This window comes from Rhinolophus sinicus, chromosome 1, assembly GCF_057876585.1.
Source record: "Rhinolophus sinicus isolate RSI-liver-muscle chromosome 1, RSI-T2T, whole genome shotgun sequence".
Lineage (NCBI taxonomy): Eukaryota > Metazoa > Chordata > Mammalia > Chiroptera > Rhinolophidae > Rhinolophus > Rhinolophus sinicus.
In genome coordinates, this window is record NC_142501.1 from 19,957,397 (window position 1) to 19,969,622 (window position 12,226).

At 39.6% G+C, this 12,226-nt stretch overlaps 1 protein-coding gene across 4 annotated transcripts in view; it reads right to left on the reverse strand.

Moving 5' to 3' along the window:
* Positions 1-12,226, reverse strand: part of ANO4 (anoctamin 4) — a 359,351-nt gene that overhangs the window by 147,440 nt on the left and 199,685 nt on the right. For all 4 annotated transcript variants that reach the window (XM_019732194.3, XM_019732195.3, XM_074326212.2 and 1 more), the window contains one exon: positions 11,165-11,323. In XM_019732194.3, coding sequence (XP_019587753.2) covers positions 11,165-11,323 — 159 coding nt within the window. The remainder of the gene's footprint in view (positions 1-11,164; positions 11,324-12,226) is intronic.

Below are 12,226 nucleotides of genomic sequence, written 5' to 3' on the forward strand. Positions count from 1 at the left end.
TTTTGGAGTTGTTATGCAACAATAGATAACTGGAACACTTTCATTTTTGATTCTCCACAGCCTGGCACAGTGCCTGGAATATAACAGATACTAAGTATCCATGTGCCTGATGATCTGCTTAACACCACAGGAGCCAGAAGTGGTGGCGAGAACCTTCCTCTTGTGGGCAGTAGTGCAGAAGGCGTTTTCAGCTTGTCTTTCCTTCGTTCTGCCCCTTTTAACTGCATCACAAACACATGACTGTTTCCTTATGTAGGCTGTGACTGCTACTGTCTGACCAACAAATTAAAGATTTGGTCTCAATGAACTTAGCTCTGCTTAAGAGAACAGTACAGTGTCAGCATCAGAACAAAGGCGTGGGTGTGGGGCAGGTACTGGGACTGTGGGCAATTTGCCCAGCCATGCCTACGTAAAACACCAGAAAAAGCTAATCTACTATCACCTTCAGGTGCAGCGTTAGGGTTCATAACATAAACTGCAAAACCATTTGGGTGTGACAGAGGAGGGGCTAGCAAAACTTAACTGAAAGGACAGGTGGCCCAATCAACTCTGTTAGGGGGAGGGCTGGTGGCTGCCCTATACTTTGTGATGTCAGCTTGGCACCTGTGCTCCCTCCTTCTGAAGTCTCCTCACATATTGTGGAGAAGCTGGGACTACATTTCCCAGAATCCCCTTCCCCCTGGGAAGATGAGGGGTGCTCAGGTAAAACCTGGAAGGTCGAAAAGAAGAGGCTATTTCTATCTCCAGATAGGCAGTTAGAGAGAGTTGTGTAACTTATTTGTGTAAGTTAAAGACAGCTTCAGTTAAGTTTTGTGAGAACCATCTATCTGTGCCATAGTCAGCAATACTTGAGATTCCCTAGTGGCTTCCAGGCCAGCTTACAGGACCTATTGCTATGGCGCTTCAGGAAGTTGTGGAGGTGACTTCCTGTCCTTCACTCCCCAGCCTTTTTAGCAGTGGTGTAAGCCTCTATATTAAACACTCCATTCTTGGAAGACACAGAGTAGCTTGTCTTCCTGCAGAACCTTAACTGACAGAGGAGCCAAGCAGTTAAAAGCACTAGGTAAGACTTTCAAAGAAGAAACTTTGGTGTAAGTGTAGACTAAAGTGTGGACGACCACCAAAGAGGTAGCTTCAAAAGAGGTGGAAGTTAAACTGACAAATGGCAAAGGACAAGTTAGGGAGAGGATTTGCGACCAGGTCAGGTCTCCCCAAAGGTCCTAACAGTGCTCACACACTTGATTTGTCCCAGTTCTGTGCCCGGGGAGAGATCATTTAGATACAAACACCACAGCCTTCCCAACCCTCTCCTTCAGCCAAATCCAGCCAGTTTATCTCCTCCTGTCTTTCACCTACCCCGCTCCCACCCCGCCTCCATTCAGTTGTTCCATTTATTCTTCCTATGCTCATCCCAACCCACACATGGAAAACTGCAAGGCAAACACACCTCCAACAGTGAGAAAACTCTAAACAGCTTCAGAGAGTTGGACCTAAGAGTGCAAATTCCAATGTGTCTTTGCTTAGGGCACCCATTATTTTAGAGACTTTCCTGAACTCCTGGAATAAAACAGTGACTCGATCCCAGTGTTCCTGCATATTCTGTCCACAGCACTCATCACTCCTGACATGTTTATTTATTTAATGCCATTCTTCCCTCAATAATAGTAGACACTCACGACATATTTGATGAATGAATAAAAAAATGACTCCATCTAGAAATGGAATCATCAAGTACCATCAACTGCTCTTAAACTATGCCTAAGACACAACAAGAAGTAAGTTATTGGTCCCCGCCTCAAGGGTCAGTGCTGAATCATCCCTTTTGCAACTAAAGTATATCAAGCTTGGTTATTAAAATTCAGCTTACCATTCATCTTTGTCAAACTTTCCATTTGTAAGAATTACAAACAGACTATGGATTTACAGTTGTGTGGACTGCTTCAAAGATTTGAAATTTCTCCATCTCTTTAATAAATAATTAGTGACCCCTAGTATATACTTTGAGCCATTCTTAGCAATTTAACATAACATGCAGCAAAAAACAAAAACAAAAAACAACAGGAACAAAAATAACATCATAGAGAAAGTACCTCAGTTCTTTTCATAGCTGTAACAATGTGATGCCTACATTTGGTACATAATACACGATGACAATGCAAAATGTGTTTTATATCAGACAAATTCCACTTAGACCACTGAGAAGATCTTTCAGATTAATTTTCAGCGTGTGGGATGATAACAACAGTTTATTATACCACTTCACTTTTTCAGCTGTGCCTTGTCTAATGGTTATTTTTCCCCTGAATGTTGTGCTATCTTAAGTGAAGGACTATGCATGAGTCATATGAAATAGGTATTGCTTTAGAACAATCCTTTGAGTAAGTCAGTTCAAGATAACTTTGTACTGGTCATCTTGACCTGGCAACAGAAATGTTTTCATTAAACTTTGTCTTCCTAAACAAGCAAAAACAGTTGAGGCAATACTAGCCCCTCAGATCTTTAACTGGTCTCAAAAATTAGAGTGCAAATAAGGGGGTTGTGGCGGTGGGGAGAGGGAGACAGAGACAGAAAGACAGATGGAGATGGAGAGAGAAGAGAGAATGCCACCCCCCACCCCACCCCAAATTTGATGAAGCTGCTTTAAGAAGATGGACCAGTGAGAATAGGGCCCAGATTCTGATGGACTGATGTAGGGCGGTGGTAGGTGATACCAAAAAGGACTGAGTCCTAGCTACCAGGCACGGGCCAGGGACCCTCAGTCTAAGAGGCAACAAGGCTCAATAAGGAATCAGGATGACCAGTGGTGGAAGCCACTCTCTTCTCCATCGATACCAACAACAAGCATTTATTGAGCTCTTAATATGTGCTACACTCTTCTAAGCACGTCATAATGTATTAACTCGTTTTATCCTCATAACAGCCCATCAGTTAAGATTACCTGCTATTTAATAAATGAAGGAACTGAGGCACAGAGAGGTTAACAGCCTTACCTAGTTATTTACTTAGTAAGTGATGAAATTGTAAGTGCATTTAAATCCCACTTGTCTGGCCTGAAAGGCCAATCTTAACTTACCCTACCCTTCCTCTCACATACGAAGTCTGACAATTAAGTTCATGAACTTACCCTATAAAAAGTGCTACATACCTCATTGCTGAATATCACTATGGTCACCTTCGAAGCACACCCCTTGGGATGTTATGCACCATCACCAGTGCCTAATCTACCCTTCAAAGCAATTTTGGAACTCTTTTTCTGGAATGTCCATCAGAGCTGTCATCCTGAATGTCGTCAAAATGTCTTCCTTTCAATATTTCCTTTATCTTTGGGTAAAGAAAGAAGTCTTTGGGGTTCAGATCAGGTGAGTAGGGCCGGTGTTCCAATACAGTTATTTGTTTACTGGCTACAAACTCCCTCACAGACAAGTGCTGTGTGAGCTGGTGCATTGTCGTGATGCAAGAGCCATGAAAGTTCAGGTCGTCTAACTTTTTCACGCAGCCTTTTCAGCACTTCCAAATAGTAAACTTGGTTAACTGTTTGTCCAGTTGGTACAAATTCATAATGAATAATCCCTCTGATATCAAAAAAGGTTAGCAACATCATTGCAACAAGTTCATGAACTTAATTGTCACACTTCATACAGAAGCCTGTTTTCTGATTTAAGAATCTGATGTTAACACGTTGCATACGGCGGGGTTTAAATCCCTCGTGAAGATTCTCGTGATCCGTACGCAATGTGTTAAGAGTGCTTCAATTAGCTGGTCCACATGAATGAAAGAACGGAATAGCTGCCTTCAATGCTTCAAGCTACCTCATGGACAATGCAACAAACTACATAATGTTGGGTCAAAGGGTCTAACTCAATAATTCTCAACCAGGGAAGATGTGTGCATGGGTGTAGACACACACACACACACACACACACACACACACACACACACACATGCCCCGAGGACATATGGTAATGCTTGGAGACATTTGTGATTGTCATTACTTGAGGGGAGTGCCACTGGAATCTAGTGGGTAGAGGCTAGGAATGCTGCTAAACATCCTACAGTGCACAGGACAGCCCCTACCAGAAAAGACTTCTCCAGCCCAAAACGTCAGCAGTGCTGAGGTTGAGAAACTGTGGAACTGAATTGGTTGATGTCACCCACACACAGCCATGGACATCAGCTATTCACAGTCTTTTGCAGCAAAGTCAAAATTCTATCAACTAAGGACTGGGTTAAGTCTTCAGGGTGCAAAAACCAGTACGACACAGTTTCTGCCCTCAAAGTGATTACACCAGCAACGTGGAATGTTTGGCTTTAACATATCGTATACTCAACTTAGAGGGAAAACTGGATAAATTAAAGCAGAATAAATGCCTCTGTGTACTTGTTCTCTCTTTCTGCGCTTTCATCAAGGACCCCGTGAATTCGCTGATTGCTGGGCACTCCAGGTGGGCCGTCTGAAACCATAGATTTGGCAGCATCTCTACTCCGAACTTGGTGTTAGTGGTAGTGAATACTGATAACACCCAGCCTGGAAGTCGAGCTGCCGTGAGTGCTGCAGAATCATCCTCTGCCAAACAGGAGCAGTGCCCACCTCCCATCACCTACACAGACCTCACCCAATGACTGACTGACACGGGACCCTTGCTTTAAAGGTGACCCAGCTCTGTGATGTACTCTGCTCCAGAGCTTTCCTGTTGGAACAGAGAACACATTCTTGGCTTAGCTTTTCTTCCCTGCCCTCTTCTACTGCCTTCACTCCCCTTCACTCCCCTTTCTCATGAGAGCCCTGCACCAACGAACAACCTTAGCAAGAATCCTTGCCTCAGGCTCTGCTTCTGCTTGAGAAGTTCAACTTAAGATTTCACTTTTTGAAAAAGGTCCCTGCAAGAGTGCATCAACAGTGGTGACTCTTGAAAGACACTGCTATGGTCTGAGTGTCTGTGCCCCCCAAAATTCAGATGAGGAAATCCTAACCTCCCAATGTGATGGTATTAGCAGGTGGGGCCTTTGGGAGGTGACTAGGTCATGAGGGTGGAGCTCTCACAAATGGGGTTAGTGCTCTTATAAAAGAGGCCCCAGAAACCTAGTTCACCCCTTCCACTGCATGAAGACACAGCAAAGGCGCTGGCTATGAACCAGAAAGTGGATCCTCCGCAGGCAGCAAATCTGCGGGATACTTGATCTTGGACTTCCAGTCTCCAGAACTGTGAGAAGTACATTTCTGTTGTTTATGAGCCACCTAGTTGGTAGCATTTTGTTATAGCAGCCCAAACAGACTAAGACAGGCCTCCAAGGGATCTTCAGAGCTTTTATGCTCAGATGAAAATTAGCTTTCTTCTCTCTTTTCTTATGATTACCCTCAACTTTCCTTTCTCTTCACCCCAACCTGAGACCCTTGGTAATACATATGGGTGACATATAAGAAAGTGGGGATTATTAAGTGGAGTAAGGTCTAAGTCTCTTTAGAGACCCGAAAAGCATTAAAGGACAGGAATGTGTATAGTTCAGTTTGTCGTGACACCCATTTATTTTAGACTCTCATTATCATGGTTTTAATGGTGAAAGAAGTAAGGAGTCCTTGTTTTTCTCCTCAGTCTCTCAGAGCTCTAAATCCTGAGAAACCGTCTATAGCAACAAGCTGGATGTGGTTGCAGAACATAAACAGGAATGAAAATAGAAAGGGTCATATGGGCACGAAGCCTGTGAAGGCAGAGAACGCGGGTGAGATAAGCACTTTATATTGGAATCTTTGTGATGGTTTCCTTTGGATAGAGGTAAAACGAGACTAAGACAGGCAGTCAGGTACAGGTTTTCAGCTCTGGGTTGATCTATAACTTCATTCTTGATGAATCCAAACCAAATCCTCTGAAACCAGATAAATGTCTGAACCTTGACAGTGCTAAACTTGTGACCTAATGTATTCTGAGTTTTTCTAAGACCATTAAAGATAATCATAAATCTCATTCATGAACAGACATTAGCAATACATGGTCAGTTGATGTTGCTATTCCTAATGATTACATTTTAAGTGATTTGTAAACTCTAAGAACATTTTCCTAAAAAGTTTGCCCTGAAAAGCTGTTTTAAAAGTAAAAGTGTTAATACACTGTGTTTAGCTGATATAACTATAATGGTGATAATAAAGATTTATTAACTGCTTACAATATGACAGGTACAGAGATAAGCACTTAATATGGATTATTTAATTATTGAATAAGCCATGAAATAGATCTCATCATTAGCCTCATTTTGCTGATGAACTAGCTTTCTCAAGAGCACACAGCTTTTAATGGTGGAAACGAGTGAGCACTCAGAATATCTGACCCCAGACCCTTCACCATTGTATTAGTTTCCTATTGCTGCGTAACAGATTACCACAAACTTAGAGTCTTAAAACAACACACATTTATGAGCTCATAGTTTCTGCAGGTCAGGATCCAGGCACAGCTTGGCTGGGTCCTCTGCTCAGGCTGTCCCCAGGCTATCACACAGGGCTTGGTTAAACCTGCAGTCTCATCAGAGGCTTGACTCAGCAAAGACCAGCTTCCAAGAACCCTCAGTTGCTGGCAGAATTCATTTCCTTGTGACTATAGGAGGGAGGTCCCCTTTTCTTGCTGGTTGTCAGCTGGGGGCAACTCTCAGCTTCTACAGGCCACCCAATCTTTGTACAGGGCCAGCTTCACGTCTGTCTCACATGAAAGGACATTAGCAATACATAAAGGAGAGTCTAATGTCAGCCGGCTGAGATGGGATCTTCTGTACCATGACATAATCAGAGAAGTGACATTCCCCTATATTTGCCATATTCTATTGCTTAAAAAAGCAAGTCACAGTCCTGCCTACACTCAAGGGCATGGAATTATACTGCGGTGTGAAAACTAGAAAGCGGGCATCACAGACTTTAGGGTCTGCCCGCCATAACCACTAGCCACGTAAGACTGTTATCATGTTTGTGCCACCTTCTCAAATGTTGCCAAATTTGGATATCACCCAAAATATTTTCATTTCCTCTATTTCCTTAATTTACTTTTAAAAATAATTATTTTACAAAGGACTTTTGTATCAGAGTCATAACTGGAAAATCAATGTATTACTTGCCATCAAGAGAAGATAAACAAAGGCAACTTCTTTCTTTCACCTCTTGAAATAGCATATGACCCATGAATAGCCTATGACTCTTTTCTCTCACATAACTCATTCAAGCTGTCTGTGTACTGTCTGCAATTCCCTAAAGCTCTGCTTTATACTCTTCTCAACATCTCCTCTGCTGTGCTCTTAACCAAGCCACCATCATCTGTTTCCTGGATCCTTGCTTCTGCCCTTGCCACCTCCCCCTTCCCATAGTTTAATATCATCAGACAACCAGAGTGACCCTAATCAAATAGAAACGAGATCTCATCATGCCTCTGCTCAAAGCTGTCCAAGGTCTTCCCCTTCACTCAGAGAAAAATTAAAGTTCCCCAGTAACTGTTAAGGCCTGATGTCAACTGGCTTTCACTGCCTCTCTGGTGTATGTCTCACTCTTCTCACCTTGCTCAGTCAACTTCTTTCATACTGACCTCACTTTTCCATGAATATACCGCAGGGCCTTTGCACTTGCTGCTCTCTCTCCCTGGAAGAAAGGCCCACCTTTGCCAACTTTTATAAAATTGCAAGTCTCTCCCAATACTTCGTTCTGCACTTTCTTCTCCTTAGCAATTATTGATATTTTATATAGATATAGATATATAGATGCATATGTATATGTAAATATATATAAGAAAATATATATAAGTAAATATACAAATATGGATATATTTATATATTTACTTATTTATATATTTACTTATTTACTTTGTACCTAAATTCTAACAGGGAGGAGTTTTTACCTGTGCTATTCATTGTTGAATTCTTAGTGCTTAAAGCAGCACCTGGCATAGAATGAGTGTGCAATAAATACCTGTTGAATGAATTAACGATTATCAAAAGGATATAATTTATCTAATTATAGTTATCTTGCAATGACGGTAATGTTATGGGTTTCCTCCCAGGTTCTGCACGATTCTCTAGAGGAAGAGTACTTCATTAATACAACTGCAATTCATACATTCTAAATAATTCAAAAGTCATCCGTGATTTGACTACTTATACAAAGGAAAACATACACTTCTTATTGATGATAATGATTTCAAAATAGGTACCAAAGTGTCAATAATGGTCATAAAACTAAAAATAAAAAAATAATCTAAAATAGAAAATGTGAATTCATATATATGAGTGTACCTTTAGGAAAGGGATCTCTTTAAATTGGCACTAAATCACTGGGAACTAATACTTTATTTGGGAATTTTGCTGTGCTTTTGTTTTCTCTGGGCTACTTGACTTAAAGAATATTAAAGACCTAGGGTGCCAAAGCAAGCACTTAACTGCTGACTAATCAGGCTGGGGCAAAGGTTTTAAGAAAGATTAAATTTGACTATGTGCTCACTTTTATCATAAATTAAAGATTCTCTTAGTTGTGTTTCCTGATATTCAATGTTAAAGAGATAAGACTCTTACTATTAAACTGTTCAACTAGAGAGTCTGTCTTTAGCCATTTAGAAGCATAAACCTCTAAGACGTGTAAAACATGTTTTCCATAATTTTTGGACATCATGACACACAGCTAATGATGGAGATACTAGTAATTCACAAAATGTACTTAGTGTTAATCACCTCGGATGTATATAGATTCATAGTAAGCTTTCTGGGTTTTCTTCTTTCTTTTCCCACCTTGAAATGAACTAAGTTCTGTGTTTTATGTAGAACAGGTTCAAGCAACTTCTGGAAGCTGAAATAGCTATTACAATGGTTGTCTCTTTATTGCAGCTGTTTATAAAACACTTGATTTACATAAAAGTGCTCCTGATGGGTTCTAAATCTAATAACACCATGTTGATAGAAGTTTATTGTTCAACCAAGGAACATTTGATTTTAATTGTTTGTGGCAGGGAAAATTAATTTACCTATAATTTCCTGCTGCTTTCTAAGCAGGGAAGAACCTGCAGAGGCCCCTCTTCTTGCTGAGCTGGCTGGGGCCCTAAGGATGAACAGCAGAGCTCAGAGGCTGCGTTACAGCCCACCGTGCCACTTACGCAAAGGGTGTGGGCGGCAGTGAAAGTCGGGAGCCACGCAAGGGGAAAGGCTACTCATGAAGAAGGTTCCAGAAAGAGGCAAGCCTAGATATCAGTAGTGGATAGAAGATTGTGGGATCAAGGAGAAGTAGGAGAGCTGCCACCCAGAAAAGAACAGTTGAAAGCAAGGGGAGGGAGAGATGCTTAGATAAATTTTTATGAAGTTTTGCCATATGGTGACATCACCCTTTTTCCAATTGCTAATTTTTTCCTCATATATATTAAAATAAATACCTAGCTATTAAAAAAATTTAAGAGTTATAACCAAACAAAATTATCTCGTATACAACCAAAATACATAAAAGCAAACCATGGTCAGCACAACTGTATGACAAAAGGCAGAATAATCTTCCTCAGCTACCTGCTCAAATTCTAGTAGATGAGTACTGTAGTCTAGATATCTTAGGAGACACCTGAGAGATTTGTTATCTCTTTAGTAATGTGTATTATTTGATAAAGTATTAGGCTTTTTGAGTTTTAACTAATAAGTCATGAAATGACATTGAAAAGACCTCTGTAGAAGCAGCCCCAGATATGGAGAAAATAGTGATGAAGCATTAAATATCAATATTCAATTAATTGAATAAAGGTACCTAGTTTTGATGGGATTCAAAATTTGACAGAGACAGAATGGATCAGAGAAAGGACTGACATTATTTAAGATCATGTGACAATACAGTGCTTTGATTTCTGTATAGAAAAATTCTGAAACTTAGGAATAAGAATAAAAGAGGAAGGAATGGTTTTGAAAGATAAAAATGTTCATGTGCCATTAATGTTGAGAAAAGAGAGTATACAGTTGCCTCAGCAAGAACTTAAAAAACAAGATTTATCAAAGACATGTTCAATGAGTATAGGAAAGATTTTCTGGAACCCCACCAAAGTGGAAAACAACAACGTATTTAATTTTGTTTGTTTCTCTAGAGGAACGTCCAACTGAGACAGTCTTTGGAGTAATCTAGTTCCACTTTCCTGAGAATGAGAACCTATTCCCTTAAGGCCAGGCTCATCTCACCATTTTTCTAATTCTCTTTTTAGACATTCTAGAAAAATACAGCTTGTTTTATAAATCCTCAAGAGTTGAGATCAGTCTAACAGATCTGGAAAACTCCCACTTATCTGACGTGTTCCAAGATCAGCATGCATTCTGCACCATACAAAGAGAAACCTGGATGTCTGATTTCAAAGAGCTAGTCCCTCAGCCTTAAGGAGCAGAATTAGAAGCAAAAGATTTTCACTGCTAAATTGTTCTTATTGACTATGAAAAGCTCCAGAATCTTTGCACAATATTTAAGGAAAATCTGAGCTGAGTTACATAATCCACCTACCAGGGCCAAGTTCTATAAACACACACAGTAATTCTGGGTACACAATAATCTCACTTTGTTTTATTATCAGAGACCTGGCTGGACCTCTTGCACTTTCCTTACTAAACTTTTCCTTAAAACGCTCCATACAGAGAGGAAAGAGGGAAGGAGGAGAGCAAATACTGGTAAGGTAACCCTGGAGTTTGGGAACATGATAAAAGCAACCTGAAAGTTTCTTAAAACTGAAATCATTGTGTGAGTTTCAGCTGTTTGGGGCCAAGTCAGACAGTCTCTTCTGGTGTATGAAGATGCCCGAGCTCATTATGTTTCCTGAAATGTAAAAAGAGCCTCTAGCGTGAGGTGACTGCGTTTTATCCAGTTTTCTTTAATCCATGAGACTAGCATGTTCCATTCACACAGAGAAGCAACAGGTGAAGGAAGTCAGGTAAATTGTAACACTTTGAAACAATGTATTCAATTGGAATAGAGTATTTTGATTTTCATGAAATCACTTGGTATTAAAATGCTCTCAAGGCAAACTGTGCTGCAGAAGTCTAACTGCTGGAATATTCCCCAAACACTGAGGACTGGCAAATTCTAACCAAATAAAACACTCAGTTAACATAATGACTAATGGCTTATTTTTCAAATTGTCTCTTGATATGAATAGATGTATATGTATATTTCTAATCCAAGCAAACTATTTACCTCTTTCTCCATTTGTAATCCTTCTGCTCTAATATTTCTTTCAAATACTTCTCTCTTTTCAGTCTGGGGGTTGGATTTTCTGTACACAAGAATATAGTCAATTCGACACTTTCCATCTCTGAAGTAAAGTCCATTTGATTTGTTTTTTTCCCGCACTATCTGCATATAAAGAGAAAGGGACCAGTTTAACTAAAACTAAGCCTTAGGTGAATATTTTTTAAAGAACAATTCAAACTAAATGCAATTTTTCTTGTGCTTTACCAAAATCACACTTTTATTAATGAAAAATGTAAACAAGAGGAAACAAAATAAAAACTGGAAAAAGCATTGAGTCAATTGGGTAAAACTTAGGATACCCAACATTACCAAATGCTTGGCAGGGATGTGGAGCAACTGAGAATCCTAATATTCTACAGATGAGAGTGACAATTGATATACTTTCTCTGGAAAACACACTGGCATTATTTTATAAAATTGAACATTTGCATAAAATACAATCATAGAGAAATTTCAGATAAAGCAACTTGGAGACATGTATATGAGTATTCATAGCGGCATTGTTCGTAAGAGTAGAAAACAAAAAAATGAGAATTCAAATACCCATGAACAGACAGATAAATTGTAGAATAGTCACACAGCGGAGTATTATACAGCAATGAAAATGAATGAATTATAGTTGCCTCTAATTATAAACATAAATCTTAATAACAACATTACAGAAAAAAGTAAGTCACACTACATGATATTACTTTTTGTAAAGCACTAAATAAAATAAATCTAAAAAGAAGTTGTTAAAGCTACTGGTGTATGTGGTAAAACTATTTTTAGAATAAGAACAAACAAACACAAAAATTCAGGAAGATTGGTAGGCTAGGGGGATAGGACTGCAAGTAGCTTTGATGGTTTTAGAAATATTCTAGTTCAATGTTTCTTAAATATTTTGCCCACAATGAGAAAAACATTTTACTTTGTGTTATTTGTGTACATATGTAAACACACACAAAATATCTGAGACAAGTTTTATACACTAATACTTACCCTTTCTACTTGCATACACACTAA